This window comes from Rhinatrema bivittatum, chromosome 7, assembly GCF_901001135.1.
Source record: "Rhinatrema bivittatum chromosome 7, aRhiBiv1.1, whole genome shotgun sequence".
NCBI lineage: Eukaryota > Metazoa > Chordata > Amphibia > Gymnophiona > Rhinatrematidae > Rhinatrema > Rhinatrema bivittatum.
Window position 1 is genome coordinate 134,495,393 of NC_042621.1, and position 20,449 is coordinate 134,515,841.

The following is a 20,449-nucleotide window of genomic DNA, read 5'->3' on the forward strand; positions in this document are numbered from 1 at the left end:
TTGTGCTTCTCATGCACAACTCCTATCTTGCTAGCCTGCAGGAGGAGGAGGGCACCCCCAGCTAAGACCAAGCAGGTGTCTTCTCCGCAGCCTCCTGCAGCGCCTGAGGGGCAAGGTACCATCAGGGTCAGGGTGGTGCCAGGGGTGTCACCACCTCCGGACCCCCCTCAACCTCTGCTAGTGCCTGATCCAGATCAGGACACTGATCCACTGCTTCCCAGCCCCCCCCCCTTGAGGGGGATGACCCACGAGTGCTTCGCCTCTTTCAAAGGGAGGAACTTGAACCACTCATTCCCTTCGTTTTGGAGGAGCTGGGAATTGAGGTGTCCCCTGAGGATACGGTTACAGCCGCTATGCCCGCGAACATGGACCCGGTCCTGGCGGGACTTAGGGCTCCTTTATTTTATTTATTTAAGGTTTTTATATACCGGCAATCATGAAAACATATCTTGCTGGTTTACATAAAACAGGAGTGCAGTAAATACATCAAACTGGAACATCCTTCATGTATGTTCCCGTTTCATCCTATGCACAAGCTGATGATTCTTCGGAAATGGGAGTCTCCAGAGGCGGGACTCCGCGTGGGTAGGGCTATGGACAAGCTCTACCCTCTCCCTGAGGTCTGCCTGGACATGGTTAAGATTCCCAAGGTGGATTCCTCCGTCTCTGTGGTTACCAAGCACACCACCATCCTGGTGGTGGGAGCCACGGCATTAAAGGATGTTCAGGACCGCAAACTTGAACTTTATCTCAAGTGCATCTTCAAGGTCTTGTCCTTAGGAGTCCGGGCAACAATCTGCAGCAGTCTCATGCAGCGGGCAAGCCGCAGGTGGGTCCAACAGTTACTCAGCACCCAGGACCTGCCGGCTGCAGAGGTGGAGCAGTCTGACCGACTAGAAGGCACAATTGTGCATGGAGCTGATGCCCTTTATGATCTTCTGCGGGTGCAAGCCAGAGCCATGTTCTCCACGGTCACGGCCAGGCGTCTCCTCTGGCTGAGGAATTGGGCTGTGGATGCCTCTTCTAAAGTGCAGCTGGACACTCTCCCTTTCAAGGGCCAGTTGCTTTTTGGTGAGGACCTAGAGCAGCTTATTAAAACTCTAGGGGAAAACAAGATTCATACGCTGCCGGAGGACCACCCGAAACAGTCTAAGTCCTTCTTTCCTTCCCACGCTTGCTTCAGAGGTCAACGTCGATATAATAGCAGAGCTCAGGATTCCTTTCTGAGAGGCAATGCTTCCAGGTCCCAATCCTGGTCTCATTCCTTTCGGGGACTTCAGCCCTTCCGGGATGGTAGCCAACAACACTCGGCCGCAAAGTCCTCTTCCCATTGAAATGCGGCCGGCCCATTCCTCCGCTCCAAACTTTGATGGACGGCTGTCCCTTTTTCTCGAGGAATGGGTCAAGATTACGACAGATCAGTGGGTCCTAGAGGTGATAGAGGCTACATGTTAGAATTTGCCCAACACCTACCGGACCTGCATCTAATCTCTCCCTGCGGGAGTCGAAAGCGACATGCAATTGAGCAGACTCTGAGCAGGCTGCTGGAATTGGGTGCCATAGTTCCAGTCCCGGTGGAGGAACAAGGGTTCGGCCAATATTCCATCTACTTCATTGTCCCCAAAAAAGAAGGCTCCTTTCGTCCAATTTTGGATCTCAAGTGAGTCAACCGGGCCCACAAGGTCCCCCATTTTCAGATGAGGGCTGTGACAGCGGCGGTTCGCTCCAGCAAATTCCTGGTATTGCTCGACCTGACGGAGGCTTACTTGCACATTCTGATTTGCCTCGAACATCAGGGGTATCTTCAGTTCGAGATCGTGGGCCAACATTTTCAGTTTCGGATGCTACCATTTGGCCTCGCCACGGGACTGCACACTTTTACACCGTCGAAAAGGAGTTCTGGTCCATCCTTACCTGGACGATTGGCTCATCCGGGCCAAGTCTGAGTCTCTTTGCAAGCTTGTCTCACCTCCCTTGGGTGGATAATCAACTTTTCCAAGAGCATGGTCCAGCCATCCCAGATCCTGGAATTTCTGGGGGCGCGATTCAACACGCGAGTAGGCAAAGTGTTCCTTCCAGACGCTCGGGTGCTCAAACTCAGGGAACAAGTGCGCAATTTTCTCTCTTTCTCTACCCACGGCCTGGGAGTATCTTCAGGTCCTGGGGTCCATGGCCTCCACTATCGATCTGGTTCCTTGGGCCTTTGCGCATATGCGTCCAAATACTACGTTAAGACCACTTCAAATACTTCAGAACACAGCAGCTAGAATACTAACCGGAAAAAGGAGGAGGGACCACATAACCAAAACCCTAGCGGAACTACATTGGTTACCGATTGAACACAGAATTAAATACAAAACCCTATGTACCATCCACAAACTAATTTATGATGAGAAATCAGACTGGCTAAACACAGCATTACAGGTACACGTCCCACACAGAAATCTTCGATCAGCAAATAAAGCACTCCTAACCATCCCTTCAGTTAAAACAGCAAGACTAACCCAAGTGAGGGAAAGGGCCTTATCATTAGCAGGACCCACAATTTGGAACACAATGCCTCCAGAGATCAGATTACAAAGTGATCTCAAGGCATTTAAGAAAAGTTTAAAAACATGGCTTTTTAAACAGGCATTTTACAAGGAGACGGGAGAATAGAAATTATTCAGGAATAAGCAGATAAGCACCGACACACAGTACTTAGGACAACACAGTAGAGTAGTCTATGAACCCCACATCACAACTAGCATATTGATAACACTATGTATGATAAATTTACCCGTAAAAGTACTTTCAGTACACTCGGTCATGACCCACTTCTCTAAAAATTATTCTGTCTAATGATATATTGTAACCGAACCTTTGACGGCACCTGTTAGAATGTACTATAGTACACTTTTACCTACATTATATATGTGCCTACATGTAAACCGTTGCGATGGTATATAACTTAGCGACGGTATAGAAAAGATTTTAATTAAATAAAAAATAAATTACAGAAAGCTTTGCTATTCTGCTGGAAACCAGTGTCTGAACAGTTTAGGACATCTCTCCCGCTCTCTGAGTCTACCATCGCCGAGCTGCAATGGTGGCTCTCACCTGTCCACCTTCTGAAGGGGGTGTCCCTTCAGACGCCGCAGTGGATCATTGTCACGACGGACCTCAGCTTCTCTGGCTGGGGAGCAGTGTGTCAAACCCAGTCTACGCAGGGATACTGGTCCCCAGTCCAATCCCGCTGGCTCATCAATCAGCTGGAGGCTCAAGCGGTCCGTCTGGCGCTCAGGGTTTTCTTCCATTGCTCCATCGCAAGGTGGTGCGGGTTCTCTCGGACAACACCACCACGGTAGACTTATATCAATCGGCAGGGAGGCACCAGGAGTCACCTGGTGGCCCTGGAAGCCAGCAAGCTCTTTGCATGGGCTGAGTGTCACCTGGATCGCTTGGCAGCTTCCCACATTGCGGGGAAGGAGCATGTTCAAACCAGTTTCCTCAGTTGCCAGCGGCTAGACCCCGGCGCGTGGGAGTTGTCAGACAGAGCAATGAACTTGATCATCCGCAGGTGGGGTCCCCCTCACTTAGATCTGATGTCCACAATGAACAATGCGAAAGCTCCCAGGTTCTTCAGCCGCAGAAGGGAGCATTGCGTGGAAGGAGTGGATGCACTGCTCCTTCCCTGGCCTCACAACCTTCTTCTGTATGCTTTTCCCCCTTGGCCGCTAGTGGGAAAGGTACTCAGACAAATAGCGCTCCATCGGGGTCCTGTAATCCTAGTGGCACCCGAGTGGCCCCGCAGACAGTTGTTCGCGGATCTGGTAAACCTCGCCACGGACGGCCCTCTCTGCCTTGGTCATCTCCCACACCTTCTTCGGTAGGGTCCCGTATTTTTCGATCAGGCGGATTACTTTTGTCCAGGGGCCTGGCTTTTGAACAGCAGAGATTGAGAAAGAAAGGCTATAAGGAAGAAGTTATAGCCATACTTCTGAGGTCGTGGAAACAATCTACCTCTTTCGCTTATGTCAGAGTATGGAAGGTCTTTGAAACTGTGTGTGCCAAGTCGGGAGTGTCTGCTCGTAAGGCTACAGTATCCCAGGTCCTTTCCTTTCCCCAGAACAATCTTTCTAAGGGTTTGTCTTTCAGCTCCTTGCGGGTGCACGTTTCCGCCCTCGGCTCCCTCTTAGGCAATATTGACATTATGCGCTGGCAGCTCATCCGGATGTCCTTGTTTCTTCAAAGGAGCCGAGCATCTGAAACCGCCGGTCGGGGCTACTTGTCCCTCGTGGAGTCTTAACTTGTTTTTTTGGTTTCTCTGCGAGGCTCCCTTCGAACCTTTACGGAAGGCTACACTTAAGGATCTGACTCTCAAAACAGTCTTCCTGGTGTCCATTTGTTCAACCAGAAGGGTGTCTGAGTCCAAACTTTGTCTTGCAGGGAACCTTTTCTACGTTTTTCAAATTCGGGGGTATCCCTTAAGATGGTACCCTCCTTTCTGCCAAAGGTAGTGTCTTCTTTTCACGTCAATCAGTCAGTCAGTGGAACTCCCGGCCTTTCCTTCTGAAGACATAGCAAACTCGTCTGGCGGTGATCTCCGGCACCTGGACGTAAAACGGTTCTTACTGCGCTACCTCGAGGTTACTAATGAGTTCCAAGTATCGGATCATTTGTTTATCCTCTGGGGTGGTCCAAATAAGGGTAACAAGGTTTCTAAGGTCACGATTGCTCGTTGGCTAAAGGAGGCTATTGCGTCGGTGTATATCTGTAAGGGCCGACTGGTTCCGAAGGGCTTAAAGGTCCATTCCTTGCATTCTCAGGCCACTTCTTGGGCAGAGAGTCAGTCTGTCTCTCTGCAAGAAATATGCAGGGCAGCTACTTGGAAGCCTCTGCATACCTTTGCTCGTCATTACCGCCTTGATGTACAGGCTCCAGTTTTTGGCTCCTTCGGACGGCAGGTTCTTCGAGCGGGACTGTCTCTGTCCCACGCTATGCAGGGAAGCTTTGGTACATCCCATGGTCTGGATTGATCCGGGTTCGTACAGGGAAAGGAAAATTGGTTCTTACCTGCTAATTTTCATTCCTGTAGTACCACGGATCAGTCTAGTCACCCTCCTGTGCTCAATCTCTTCTGCCGCTCGAAATTTCTTTCCTTACAGGTTCCTGGATATTGGATACCTGAATCTCTTATTGCTTAAAGGCACCGGAAGCATCTACCAGATGAAAATGATTTTCTTTGCAAGAGCGATATACAGAATTCTTTCAATGGTTCAATTTATCAGTTTCTGGTTACTTGCTTGATCTTTTACGAGTTAAAGCTGCTTTGATAATGTTTATACTGAAGGGGTGCAGGGTAGGCCCTGTCCTGATTATAGGATACCCTTTCAGTTTTGGTTTGTCTCCATCTGCTGGACAGGAGGCTCAACCCACGGTCTGGACTGATCCGTGGTACTACAGGAATGAAAATTAGCAGGTAAGAACCAATTTTCCTATATTAACCGAAGTTTGCATCTGTCTGTGATTTTTGGAGATGTATTGACCAGTGATTTATGTCTAGCCACACATTCTTTATATTGTATACTGAATAACATTAAGACATAGTGGTTACTGCCGTCGTGGATTGTGACCCATGTCACCATTATCGCCTTGAAGATTTAAGAAAGAGGAACATTAATGGCTAGGTTTTAAAGGGACATCAATGGTTATGTACTTGTTTAACTATCCTGACGCAGCTATGCGAAACATGTCGATACGTTAGATTGTTTAAAGAAGGTTTGTATTTGAAGATCCTTTTTGTAAAGGGACTTGGTTAATCGCTAGTACTTTTTAGTAATTTGCAATTTTTAAAAGTACTTAGCTATTGAATATTCGCTAGAGATTTTAGCATTTTTGTATGGCTGTTTCCTTAACTTCCCAGGGCCGTGGGTTCAAACCCATTGGTCCTGACACAGTTCTCTTCTCTTTCCTTTTGCTGCTCGCTAGTCTACTCCACACTCAGCTGTGAGTGTTTTTTTTTTGTTTTTTTTTTTTTTAATATGGTCACATCACCATCCTGCCGCAGCTCTTCACCCTGTAGATATTACTGCCCTACCCTCAGCTCCTCATCATGCAAGAAATACTCCTTTCTCTATCTTGTTTCCTCAGTTCCTCCCCACTAGGGCAGTCACTAGAAAAAATGGTGCCCCAAGCAAGGATTTCTTTTGGTATGCCCTTTCCCTTTTGGTCTTTCAAGCTCACAGACTTGCAGACTGACTCAAATAGATGGCTTGGCACCTAGGATAGTCCATCCCTACTTTTGAACTCCAGCTCCCTCTATTTGTAGGTGAAATTAGAAGTCCTTGCAGTGTGGGCCACTGCTCTGTTATCTTGGCTGCTAGAGTTCCTCCACTGCTGCTGCTCCCAGCACTCAGAGTAAGTCGTCTCTGGTGCTCAGTGCTGCTGTCCCTGAAGATAGAAACTGGAAGAACTCAAAGAAGGCTGCTCAGAAGGGAGGGAAAGGAGGAGTTGCCCTAGGTAATGAGTGTGTTGCACAGATCAGGACTTGAATATCTCCACTCTGCCCATTAATTCCCACATTCTGGGGGTCATGCTGTAGTTAGGAAGGAGGAGTATGCATGACTATATATGTGATCAGAATTGAGCTCCTACACTCTGGTGGGGAAATACACTGGTACACAGTACCCTGACTAGTCTCCTGATCAATTGGGTACTTTGTTCAATTTATATTCCATGGAAAATGTGGTTATTTTTAATGTTTATGATAAAAGGCCTCCATGCATTGGTGATGTCCCTTTTTAAAAGAATATCATCATACCCCACTCTTCTGCCTTAGGTCAAAAGGGATTCTTATACTAAGGATGTTGGTCTAATTAATTTAAAAATAGAGGGAAAGAGGCAGAGGGCAGGAGGAAACTTAGAAGAAAGTGTGATTTCTTGTAAAAAGTGACTCTTCTGTATAGGATATCACTTTGTGTAGCATCTCTTACATTTATCTCCAATTCATAAGTGTACTTGAATAAGAAATGAATGATGGTTTCTTTATTCCTTTCAATCCGGACCTCTCAGTGAGTCGGAAATCTCAGGTGACTCTCGGTGCCTGACGGTGGCTGTGGCAGATGGCAGGATCTCCTGGTGGAACCAGCAGAGCTGCACAGGATTATCCACAGAAGGCAGCTCTGTTCTGTCCTGGGGCTTTGATGTGAGTACACAATTGCGATAGCCTTGAAGTTCTTCGGACTACAGCAAAATGTTACTGTGCACTTCAAGTTTATTCTATTCAGTAAAGATATGTGAAGCAGGCGAAAAGGGAGTCCTGGGATAGTTGGTTAAGGTGTGCTGGGGTTGGAGCAATGAGGGTCAAAAGTGGGGAGGAGGGATTGCTGGGTTGAGGCTGATGAGGGGGGGGGGGGTCAGAATGTGTTGGGATCATGTTGGGAAGGAGGGGATTGGGATGTGCTGAGGTTAAGCTGGGGATAAGTGGCCAAAATGTGCTGGGGTCATGAGTGTACCTAGGAGGGGGTGACTGGGCTAGTCAGGTGAGGAGTGCTGGGATCAGGTGGGGCAGTACGGCTGGATGTGCTGGGGTCAGTGTATGCTGGGTTTGGGATGAGGTGTGTGTTAGGGTTGGATTAGGGAGCATGATCAGGAGTGTGCTGGGGCCAGGCTGGGCAGAAGAGAGTACTGGATTGGACTTGGGTAGGAGTTTAGGGAGTACTGGGATCAGGCTGGAGCTATGGCTTAGGGATAGGGTGTGCTGAGATTGATTTGGGAAGGGGGTCAATGTATCAGAACAAAATTACTATTCCTGTGTATGTACCCGGATCAGTCCAGACAGTGGGTTGAGTCTCCTTTCCAGCAGGTGGAGACAGACTAAAACTTGCAGGATACCCTATATCAGGACAGAGCCTATCCTCTCACCCTTCAGTATTCGTCTGTCTCCCAGCAGGTGCAGCATCTCCCCTTCGGTTCTCTGCTGTAGGCTAGTCAGCCTCTTTATTCTCTTTAGGTTCAAGCAAGTACTTCTTTTGGTTCTTGTTTTTAAAAAAAAAAATAAAATTATAGAAAGTGAATCTCTGAAGGAATTTTGCCTTCTTTAGTGCTTTTTTGTGTGGGAGACGTCCGTCTCCCAGCTCTTGCCCGGCTCAGGGGGGCTTGTCCCCTTTTGCAGGAGGGGGTTCCCTGCTTAGTCCTGAGACTGTGTACGCTTCCAGGTGTGGGGACCGACGCTCTCTGGGCCTCGTTCCCCCTCTGGCTGCCGAGAGGGTTTTGAAACCGCTGCTGCGCTCAGTAAAAAAAAAAAAAAAAAAGGAGTTTCAAAGTTTTTTAACTTTCAATAAGTTGCAGGTACTCACCTACCTCTAACTTATTTGCAGCAGTTGACCAGCTTTTTTAACTTTTTCTGGTCAGTATAGGATTAGAACCGGCAGTCAGAAGCAGAAGGCAGCAGGTTTCCCGCCTGCTCTCTCCTGCTGTGCAGGCTGTCAATCAAGCTTTGTTTTTTCAGCTTTTTTTTCCTCAGCCGAGGTTGCTATGTCCCGGCTGACAGCCTGTGTTTCTTGTGGGCTGTCTTCCTCGCGTTTTTCGCGGCAGGGCCTCTGCACTGCTTGTCTGCCGGGTGGGGAAGGTCCCTCCTCAGCAGGACAAACAAATTTAGCCCGGGGCTCCACTCCTCCCGGCAAGGCTAGGCCTTTCCCGGGTCGGCAGAGCCCCCGTCTAAAATCCCTCGCTCAGTGCCGTTGACCTCTGGACTGGCTGCGGAGCCTCAGGGACCAGTTCGGGTGCGGGTGGTCCCGGGGATGCCCTCCCCCCCCCCCCCCCCCTCCCGGTGTCTCCTGGGTCCTCTGACCCCGCTGCTTCCTCGGATTCGGCGGATGCCCCCCCCCCCCCCCCAAGAGGGGGATGACCCCAGAGCCCTTCGTCTTTTTCGTAAGGAGGAGCTAGAGCCCCTCCTCCCTTTTGTTTTGGAGGAACTGGGTCTGGAAAGTCCCTCCGTGGATAAGCTCATGGCCTCACTTCCTAAGGATATGAACCCGGTTTTGGGAGGGCTCCGGGCTCCGGCCTCGGCCTTTCCCTTCCACCCTATGCTTAAGCTCCTTATCCTACGGGAATGGGAGGCTCCTGAGGGTTCGCTCCGGGTGGGGCGTGTGATGGATAAGCTCTATCCCCTCCCGGAAGAGGGCTTGGAGCTGTTGTGATATCCATCAGTGGATTCTTATGTTTCTGCAGAGGCCAAGCACACCACGATCCTGGTGGAAGGTTCCACAGCCCTAAAGGATTCGCAAGATCCGTAAGCTGGAGGCTCACCTGAAGTGCATTTTCGACGTCCTGGCCCTCTGGGTTCGGGCGTCTTGCTGTAGCAGCCTCATGATGCGGGCAGGCCTCCAGTGGGCCCAACAGTTACTCTGTGCCCGGGAGCTTCCGCCAGGTGAGGCAGAACAGGCCGAACGTCTGGAGGTGGTAGTCGCTTACGTGTCGAACGCCCTCTACGATTTGGTCCATGTCCAGGCGAAGGCGATGGTTTCAGCAGTGGCTGCCCGGAGGCTCCTTTGGCTTCGCCACTGGTCGGCTGATCAGTCCTCGAAGACCCGGCTGGGCACGCTTCCCTTCAAAGGTAAGATGCTCTTTGGCGAGGACCTCGACAAGCTTATGGACTCCTTGGCTGACAACAAGGTCCATATGCTTCCAGAGGACCGCCCTAAGGCTTCTCTGTCCTTCGCGGCCTCTCTCTTTCGCTTCAGGGGTCAGCGTCGCTTCGCTTCTCGAGGGCGGGGCGGTACTCCTAGGGGGTCTTCTCGTGCGCAGTCCTGGTCGCAGTCCTTTCGTGGCAGGCGGCCCTTTCGCGAGGGCCAGCCCGTGTGTACTACCGCTAAACCTGCCACACAATGAAGTTCAGCCGGCCCATCCCTCGGTCCCTTACCTCGGCGGACGCCTCTCCCTGTTTTTCGAGGAATGGGTCAAAATCACTTCGGATCAGTGGGTCCTCGACATTATCAGAGACGGGTACGCTTTCGACCTCGTCAGGGAACTTCCAGATCTCTTTCTGTTCTCACCTTGCGGCTGGGCCAAGAGGGACGCGGTGGTCCAGACTCTCTCCAAGCTTCTGGATCTGGGGGCGGTGGTCCCAGTCCCAGAAAGGGAAATTAGCGCCGGCCAGTATTCTATTTACTTCACCGTGCCCAAAAAGGACTGGTCCTTCCGCCCAATCCTGGACCTCAAGAGGGTCAATTGGGCCTTCAAGATCCCCCACTTTCGCATGGAAACCCTGCGGGCGGTCATTGTGGCGGTCCGCCCAGGAGAGTTCCTTGCTTCCCTCGATCTCGCAGAAGCATATTTTCATATCCCCATCCACAGCGACTACCAGAAGTTTCTCCACTTCCACATTCTCAACCAGGACTTCCAGTTTCGAGCTCTCCCCTTCGGCCTCGCGACTGCTCCTCGCACCTTCACGAAGGTAATGGTAGTAGTGGCTGCGGCCTTGCGCCGGGAAGGGATTCTCGTCCATCCCTATCTGGACGATTGGCTCATCAGGGCCAAGTCGGAGACCTCTTACCGGCGGGCGGTGGATCGAGTCCTGGAGCTCCTTGCCTCTCTCGGGTGGATAGTGAACTTTTCCAAGAGCAAGCTTCAGCCCTTCCAGGAGTTGGAATTTCTGGGAGCACACTTCGACACCCGAGTAGGCAAGGTTTTCTTACCTCGGGCACGAGCCCTCAAACTGATCGGTCAGGTTCAGAATTTGATTGCGCTATCTTCACAGACGGCCCGGGATTATCTCCAAGTCCTGGGCTCCATGGCTTCTACCATCGATCTGGTCCCCTGGGCTTTTGCTCATATGCGTCCATTACAGAAAGCTTTGCTGTCTCGTTGGCAACCAGTGTCGGAGCAGTTCCACGTAGTCCTTCCCTTCTTGGAGTCTACTGCCGATGAATTACAGTAGTGGCTGTCCCTTCCTCATCTCCTATAAGGGATGCCTCTTCAAACTCCACAGTGGACGATAGTAACCACGGACGCCAGCTTGTTGGGCTGGGGTGCTGTCTGCCTATCTCAGTCCACCCAGGGGACATGGTCCCAGACTCAGTCGCGCTGGCACATCAATCGACTGGAAACTTTGGCGGTTCGCCTGGCCCTTCAGGAGTTCCTTCCTCTGATCCGCGACAAGGCGGTACGAGTCCTGTCAGACAACTCCACCACAGTCGCCTACATCAATCGCCAAGGGGGCACTCGCAGTCCCCTGGTAGCCTTAGAAGCCAGCTGCCTACTCGCTTGGGCGGAGCGTCACCTACGGTGCCTTGCAGCCTCTCACATCGCCGGAAAAGACAATGTTCAAGCCGACTTCCTCAGCCGGCAGTTGCTCGATCCGGGAGAATGGGAACTCTCGGACGCGGCCATGGCTCTGATAGTAGACAGGTGGGGTCCTCCTCATCTTCTCATGGCGACTCTGCGCAATGCCAAAGCCAATCGGTTCTTCAGCCGTTGGAGGGAACACGGCGCAGAGGGCGTGGACGCTCTGGCTCTCCCTTGGCCGGCGGACGTGCTTCTGTACATGTTCCCCCCCGTGGCCTCTGGTAGGGAAAGTTCTCAGGAGAATCGAACTCCACCGGGGTCTGGTGATTCTCGTCGCTCCCGAGTGGCTGCGAAGGCCGTGGTTTGCGGATCTCATCAATCTAGCGGTGGATGGGCCCCTGCGCCTCAGTCATGTCCCTCGTCTCCTCCGGCAGGGGCCTGTATTTTTCGACCAGGCCGATCGCTTCTGTCTAGCGGCCTGGCTTTTGAACAGCGTCACCTGAGGCGCAAAGGTTATAGAGAGGAGGTCATCTCCACCCTGCTGCGAGCACGGAAGCAGTCGACTTCTCTGGCCTATGTGTGCATCTGGAAGGTCTTTGAGTCCGCATGTACAGAGGCGGGCATCCCAGCGCGCTCCGCCTCGATTCCTTTGGTTCTTTCTTTCCTTCAGAAGGGTCTCTCTAAGGGTCTCTCCTTCAGTTCCTTACGCGATCAAGTCTCTGTGCTTGGCTCTCTCCTGGGTCGGGTGGATGGTCATGCCTTGGCTGCTCACCCGGACGTCATTCGTTTCCTGAGGGGCGTTAGACACCTCCGCCCTCCCTCTCGGGTCATGTGTCCATCTTGGAGTCTCAACCTCGTCCTTCATGCTCTCTGTGCGGCTCCCTTTGAGCCTCTTCGCCATGCTACGCTCAAGGATCTTACTCTTAAGACTGTCTTTCTAGTCTCTATCTCCTCAGCTCGTCGTATTTCCGAGCTTCAGGCGCTGTCCTGTCGGGAGCCCTTCTTGCGTTTTTCTGATTCCGGGGTCTCTCTCAGGACGGTTTCTTCCTTCTTGCCTAAAGTTGTCTCCGCTTTTCACGTCAACCAGTCGGAACTCCCCGCGTTCTCTCCGGAGGAGATTGCGGGTATGGCTGGGGGTGACCTCCGTCGACTGGATGTCAAGCGAGTCTTGCTTCGTTATCTTCAAGTCACCAATGACTTTCGCATTTCGGACCATCTCTTCGTCCTTTAGAGTGGTCCCAACCGGGGTAAACAGGCTTCTAAAACCACGATTGCGCGGTGGTTGAAAGAAGCCATTTCCTTGGCATATCTTTGTCAGGGTCGTCCACTTCCTGAGGGTCTGAAAGCCCATTCTCTGTGTTCTCAGGCTACTTCTTGGGCGGAGAGTCAGTCTGTCTCTCCGCAGGAGATTTGCAGGGCTGCCACTTGGATGTCTCTGCACACTTTTGCTCGGCACTACCGTCTGGACGTACACGCTCCGGTGTTCGGTTCCTTTGGGCAGCATGTGCTTCGAGCAGGACTGTCTCGGTTCCACCCAGTTTAGGGAAGCTTTGGTACATCCCACTGTCTGGACTGATCCGGGTACGTACAGGAAAGGAAAATTAGTTCTTACCTGTTAATTTTTGTTCCTGTAGTACCACGGATCAGTCCAGACGCCCTTCCCTGTCTGTCTTCTGTCCTCTCAAAGCTTGTTTTCTTGCAGGTCTGCAGATTTCATATTTTCCTTGGTGCAAGATTACTGAGCATTTACACCGGAAGCCTTGGTGGTTATTTTATACCAAGTTTATGCAAGAGCGTATAGGTTTACTATGCTTCTACATTAATCTATGGTTGCTCCGTTGAGCTGTTGGTTACTTGCTTGATCCTATTCTTGGTTTTATTGTTTTCTGCTTTGACATACATTATATTGAAGGGTGAGAGGATAGGCTCTGTCCTGATATAGGGCATCCTGCAAGTTTTAGTCTGTCTCCACCTGCTGGAAAGGAGGCTCAACCCACTGTCTGGACTGATCCGTGGTACTACAGGAAGGAAAATTAACAGGTAAGAACTAATTTTCCTTTAGATGATTTTCATAGATCAAAAAAAATAAAATAGTGAATATGGCATGTGCAGAAATTTGAACACCCTACCAATTGGTTCATAACCACTTAAAAAAAAAAAAAAAAAAAAAAAAAAAAAAGTTACCCATGTTCGCAGAAAGGAATTTCTTAGGCTGTGACCTGAGGTATTGAAATTGGGAGCTCACTTTGTCTTGAAATATCCCTGCAAGGCATGTATTTGATACTTGAATGAAAATGTATGGTTTTTTTATGATCCCGTACAATTGAGATCATTCTTAGCTGGATGGTCCCCAGTAATAACCCCCACAGTCCCGGTGTAAGAAGTGTAAAGATGGTAACAGACTGGAGAATCTATCTATTTTTTGTTTCTGAGATAAATTTATTGAGAATGATGCTCTATTCTGTCCCTACTTACTATTATATTTTTTTATAATTTAAATGTCATTATAAATGGAAACAAAATGTATATTCTTAATTTTCCTATTGTTACTTTTTTTTTTACATTGATTTTCTGTATACGAATGTTGTATTCCTAGTTGAAATTTCAAAAATTTTGAAAATAAAGAATTAAAAAAAAAAAAAAAAAAGTTGTTAAGCCCCAAAAAGTTGGTGAATTTGTTAGACCTTTTATTTACTTATTTATTTAAAACTTCTTATAGGGAGGGAAGGGGTTCAGAGGGAAACACCCGAACTCTCCCTTTTCTCTTTGCAGGCATTTTACTGTTGCAATAATAATAATAAGGAATAGAAAGTTTTTACCGGAGCAGTTTTAGTCGGTGGTTCAGCGTTTGAGAGCGGCGTGTTCTCCCTCCTATCCGACCTATTCCGGACTAAGCCGGACAAAGCCGTGCGCACCCCTTAGGTGTGCACGGCTTTGGCGGCGTGCCGGCGTCGACGGGGCGCCGCAAGCGCTCAGGTTTTCACTGCGCTCCGGCTCCTCCCCTCACGTGGGCCTTGCGTTGTTCCGGGCTGAAGCAGGGGGTATCAGACGCCGTCCTCCCGAACTTCTCGGCAAGCGCTCAGGTTTTCACTGCGCTCCGGCTCCTCCCCTCACGTGGGCCTTGCGTTGTTCCGGGCTGAAGCAGGGGGTATCAGACGCCGTCCTCCCGAACGTCTCGGCAAGCACTCAGGTTTTCACTGCGCTCCGGCTCCTCCCCTCTGAACCCCTTCCCTCCCTATTACAACTGGAAATAGATCGTTTTATGCAGCAATTAGAAAAGGAGGGCCCCAGTGAAACCGTTGGAAGTATCTCGATAGAGGAGAGGGGTACATCCCTGGTTGAGACGTCCCTCAGCCCTGTCCCACGTCCCCCTCCAGCCCAACGATCCATAAGCGAAGGAGCAGCAGCATTGCCTACCGATGAGGTCGGTCAACAGCCAGCTACTGAGGGAGCTACCTCCGTTTTGGTAGAGGAGTCTAATGAGGGAACAATAACACAGGCAGCAATGAATATTGCTGAGCAACAACGTGAAGTTCCACAAGGAGAGCTACTGGAGGTTGTGGAACAACCGACATCTAGACCGGAAACGGTAACTTTGGGAGCACTGTGGGATTTAGTTAGCGGGCTATCTGTGACGGTCAACAGGTTGGAAAAAAAAATTGACTCTGTATCCTCAAATTTGTCTAAACGAAATGATGATATACAACAACAAGTAAATAATTTAGATGCTAGAATTGTTACGGTAGAAGGCAATGTTGAAGCTATACAAGCAGTTAACATTGCCTTAATAAAAGATCAGTCTTTAGTCTCAAGAAGGTTAGAAGCGATGGAAAATAGTACTAGACAATTGAATGTAAGAATTATGAACTTTCCTAGGATAGCCGGGGAAATACCATATGTTTCTTTAAAAAAATTTCTTTCGGAAGTTCTGGAATTTACAGAAAATAATATGATTTCAATTAATTCCTGTTTTTTCTTGAAAAAGAGAACTTCTGGCCCAGTAGTATCTGTCCCGGCAAACTTAACAAGCTTTTTGGAGAATTCAGCTACACAAATTTTGGAAAGAGAAACGTTAGTAGTATCATTGATTTCAACAGCTGATGTAAGTTCTTTAATGAGAACATACTTTCAAAAATTTCCCATACAATATTTTGGACAAAATATAAAAATTTTTCCAGATTTATCATTAGTTACTCGTACTAAACGTAGACAGTTTCTGGAACTAAGACAAAGAATTTTGACAATGGGATTTTCCTTCACCTTAAAATATCCTTGTCGATATGTATTAAAGAGAGGTATGGAATCATTTGTGTTTACGCAAATAGAACATTTAATTCAATTTGTTGAATCACGATTGCCTGCAACCTCATCTCCGGTAGAACCAAATGGGTATAGGGTGTAGAAACAGAGTAAATTGCAAAACGGAGATTGCCTAATTATTATATTTTCTTTTATTTTTATCCTCTTATTGAATAGTCAGGATGGTTCAGATTTAAAAAAACTTTTGTTTCCTGTATCATGCTTAAAAAGTTGATGTCAAGCTTTTGAGATTTTTTGCCAATTGCAAATGTTTCATAGAATGAACCATAACAGTAAAGTTTTCTTTTTAGCATTTGGTAAAAATTGAAAATGTAAGTATAAAGTGTAAAATGATGTATACTGAATTATGTAAAACTTGAAAACTTAATAAATAAATAAAAAAAAATAAATAAAACTTCTTATATACCGCTTATTTTGAAAGTTCAATGCTAAGTAGTAGCAACTTATTCCAAAGGATGGGGCCAATTACTGAGAAAGACCTATTTTGGGTGACTTATAATCGTGCAGCATTAAAAGGCCTTTGTCAGCAGACCTTAGTACTCACAGAGGGACGTACCTTGACAACTTACTGGACAAACAGGCTGGTCCATCCTCCTGAAGAGCTTTAAAAACTAAATTTATCATTTTGAATTTAATTCTCTGCTCAACTGGCAGCCAGTGTAGCTGTTTTAAGACAGGTGTTGTGCTATGTATGCTGTTTAAAGGCAAGATTCTATCAAACATGCGGAAGCATTCTGCAGTAATTGTAATGCCCGCCATGTGTTTTGGTAGACATATATTCAGTGAATTGCAATAGTCTATAGTGGTCATAAATACCTGTACAACTGTCCTAAAGTCTGCTTTAAAGGATGTATCAGTCTGAGTTTATAAAGGTAGATATTATGACAGCACTCAACTGAGGTTTCAAACTAAAGGTAGTATCCACTATATAAAGCCAAAATCTTTAATGAATTGGGAAAAGACTAATGATTCCTTCAATAACTAGCTTATGTAACTGTAGCAGAATAGCCTCAGTTTGTTTAAGATTCAGATGTAAACTGGAATCTAAGATGGCCGCCACGTGAGAAGGGTGGTGAAACTGCTCTCTCCCTGATTTCTTTGAAACTTCTAAAAAAGAAAAATGTCGCATTCAAAGAGAAAAGCTAAGCTTAGAGAATTAACTGCTTTTCATCGCCAGTATTGGAGGATGGACAGAAGAGGATTGAGTTGTTTTTCGCCACCGTGGTAGAAAGGGAAACGCGGCATGGCCCAGACTCAAGTACCGGCTGTGGCACGAACCTCAGGGGCGTCCCCCTGAGATGACATCATCATCGCCAGATAGTTAAGGTCTCTTGTTTTGCTAGCTAATCGACAGGCCGATACAGTACAGTGCACTCCGGAGCTCACTGTTAGATTGCTCTTGGACGCGCGTTTTCCCTTACCCCTTATTCAGTAAGGGGCAGAAAACGCGCGTCCAACCCGCAGCACCTAATAGCGCCCTCAACATGCAAATGCATGTTGATGGCCCTATTAGGTATGCGCGCGGGATACAGTAAGTAAAATGTGCAGCCAAGCCGCACATTTTATTCTAAGAAATTAGCGCCTACCCAAAGGTAGGCTCTAGTTTCTGCCGGCACCGGGAAAGTGTACAGAAAAGCAGTAAAAACTGCTTTTCTGTGCACCTCCGACTTAATATCATAGCGATATTAAGTCTGAGGTCCTGAAGGGTGTAAAAAGAAAAAAAAATTTAAATTGGGCCGGTGGTTGTCGGGCCGAAAACCGGACACTCAATTTTGCCGGCGTCCGGTTTCCAAGCCCGTGGCTGTCAGTGGGCTCGAGAACCGACGCCGGCAAAATTGAGCGTCGGCTGTCAAACCTGCTGACAGCCGCCACTCCGGGTCAAAAGGAGGCGCTAGGGACACGCTAGTGTCCCTAACGCCTCCTTTTGCCCGTTTCTACCGCACCACCTCATTTACATACTGCATCGCGCGCACCGGTGAGTGGCCGGTGTGCGCACCAGGAGAGCAGGCGTTCGTCCGCTCTCCCGCGTTTTTACTGAATCAGCCTGCGAGTTAGCAAAGGGTTTCCTACCTAGCTGCCTCCAGGTATCGTTGCGGATGGGATTCGCTCTCTGCGTACCTTGCTACTCTGCCTCCTCGGACTTTACCAGGGGTATCTGCTCCTCAGAGGCCTCGCTCTCTCTGTTGCTTTTCAGGTCGCAGTCTGGAACTGGTATTCGCTTCTCGAGGGCCCACGTTCCTGGACCTGCTACTGAATATACCTTCTGCCAGGAAGTGAGTTACCATCTCTCTCTCGGAGCTTTCCCTGGAACCAGGTACTCGCTCCTCGAGGGCCTACTTCATTCCAGCTTCTGGGCTGTTCCAAGAGACTATTGTGTGAGTGTTACCATCAAGGTTCTGTTCCTGAACTCTGCATACTCTGCCTACTCACTATCTTCAGTTTCTCTACAGCTCAGCCATCCTGGGATCGCTGTTCCAGTGCCTGAGGGATTACAGCCCAGCCGGGCTCTTCCAGCTCACTACTGCCACCTCTTGTGGCTCTCTAAAACAGTTTAACAAAAGAACTAAGTGTGTGTCTGTCTCCCAACTCTGAGCCTGACCGGTGGTCCCTCTCGGGATCTTCCCCTGTGGGCGTGGTCATCTGCCACCGTCCCAAGGATCCACCCACAATTATCACAAATAATAACAGGGGCGGATGTCTGCGTTGCTGGCCGAGGAGATCACCCTTAGTCCCAGCGCACCGGTTACCCCCCACCATCTCCGGTCCCACCTGACACTGTGATTGTCAGGGTAAGTCCTCAAGGATTGTGCTCCTTGCCAGGATTACCTACAAAAACTTTTAAAACAAGTGACTTACCCAGAAGCAGTGAAATAGGGGAAATGGAAGCTATCGATGAGATGGGAGAGGGAACATGGCAGAAAGGGAGAAGGTGGCTCTGAAATCTTCTTTGGAAATGCTCGTTCTGATGAAAAAACCCACAGTCATAACTATGGATTCCTTATGATATGCCATGAAAAGTCTTGAAAATGCTATTTTGAATTTGACTAAAATAGCAACACTCGAGTCAAACCAAAGATTTCTAAATTTAGAGAAAAAAATGAGCCTACAAATAACTAAAACACAACAGATTCATGTTTGAGGAAAATGGAGAATATTCAACTAGAAGTACTAAAGAGTGGAGGATGTAAACCTGAAAAAGCTTGAAAATATAGAAAACCAAATAAAGTATTTGAATTTACATATCTTAAATTTCCCCTTCATTAAAGAAATTTCTGCGTATGAGATGTTTAAAACTTATATGATCAAAGTTTTAAAAATACCTGTGGAAGGACTACCAGTAATTTCTAGACTTTACTACTTGCCAGAGAAATCTGAAAGAAATTTGAATCAAGAGAAAGATAATCAACTAAACTTGACTCAAATTCTAGAGCTCTCGATGGAATCATGCACCTTTGCAGCGGATAGAGAATTGATTCTGAAGAGATTTATGCGAAATCGTTCTGAATTATGTAAAAAAAAATCTGGATTTATCCAGATATTTCTCGCATAACTCAAGAAAGGAGAAAACAGTTTCTAACTTTAAGACCAGAAGTGGTGGCAAGAGGAGCTACTTTTAGCCTCAGATATCCCTGTAAATGTACCATAAGACATCAGAATTCAAAATATATATTTCTTGAACTGATTCAGCTACAAAGATTTCTGGAACCAGCTAACCCATAATGTCCTATCATGTAACGGTGCTAGTTAAAGATCCTTTCTACATCATGTGACGTTACCATTTTTTTTTTATGATTTGAGTATAAATGTCTTTGTTATCCTCTTATTAAAGATTCCCCCAAGAATTACTTGGGAAAAGTAGATATGAATCTGTTACATAAAAGTTTTGTTGAATACTAGAATTGTTAAATTTAACTGTATTCTATCTGCGCACTGTAAAAATGTTTACTATCTATAAATATTAGGAAAATTCAATAAATAGTAAACTGCAAAAAAAAAAAAAAAAAAGATTCAGATGTAAACTATATTGCCCAAACCAGAGATTAATAGCCTGTAGACTATTTAATATGGCTCTAGTAACAGAAGGCAGACATGATTTGACCAAAAAAAAACTGTAATCAGCATAAATTTTAAACTTATCCCTAAAAAAAAGAAAGAATTGAGCAGAGAGGTAACATATACAGATTGACTAGCATTGAAGAGAGAGAGCAGATCCCTGTTGAATACAATCCCACACCTGAACAAGTACTCTGACCTTGCTAATCTCTCAAATTTCAACAACCATGGGCTCCTCAAAGCAGCAGCTTACTGAGCATTTAAAAAAGATTATAATGAACACTTACAAATCAAGGGAAAGCTATAAAATCTTTAAATGCTTTCAGATAGCAATTTCAACTGTCAGGATCATTGTTAAGAAATGGAAGTTCTCTGTATGTACCCGGATCAGTCCAGGCTCCTGGGTTTTGCTTCCCTGCCAGCAGATGGCGACAGAGAAAGTTTCACTGATATTGTACATAATCCAGTGTGCCACTTGCAGACCCTCAGTATTTCTCTGTCTTCAGTAGATGGTAGATGGCGTAAAACCTGCAGTCTGGAGAGAAAAGAAAAAAAAAAGATTAAAAGTCAAAATTTCTGGATCCCCTCAGGGGGTTGAGAGGTCCTGGTGGGGCCATCCCCCCTGGTTTGAGGCGGACAAGTATGGCGTTGGTGACCCTTCTAATAGCTCGGTCTGGAGGTCCGTGAGGTTGCAAGTCTGGTGGTACAGATCTCTCATCCCCCATGAGATAATGGTGGATTCTGCTGACAGTTCTGCACTGCAAGCCCAGAGGAGTAGGGAAGTATCCCTTTTATACAGTTTGTCCTG

At 47.6% G+C, this 20,449-nt stretch overlaps 1 protein-coding gene across 7 annotated transcripts in view; it reads left to right on the plus strand.

Annotated features, from left to right (window-relative positions):
- Positions 1-20,449, plus strand: part of FAM149B1 (family with sequence similarity 149 member B1) — a 302,939-nt gene that overhangs the window by 20,596 nt on the left and 261,894 nt on the right. For all 7 annotated transcript variants that reach the window (XR_003857796.1, XR_003857797.1, XM_029609181.1 and 4 more), the window contains exon 3: positions 7,054-7,186. Coding sequence is in view for 5 of the 7 variants with exons in the window: in XM_029609181.1 (XP_029465041.1) it covers positions 7,054-7,186 (133 nt within the window). In the remaining 2 variants the exon portion in view is untranslated. The remainder of the gene's footprint in view (positions 1-7,053; positions 7,187-20,449) is intronic.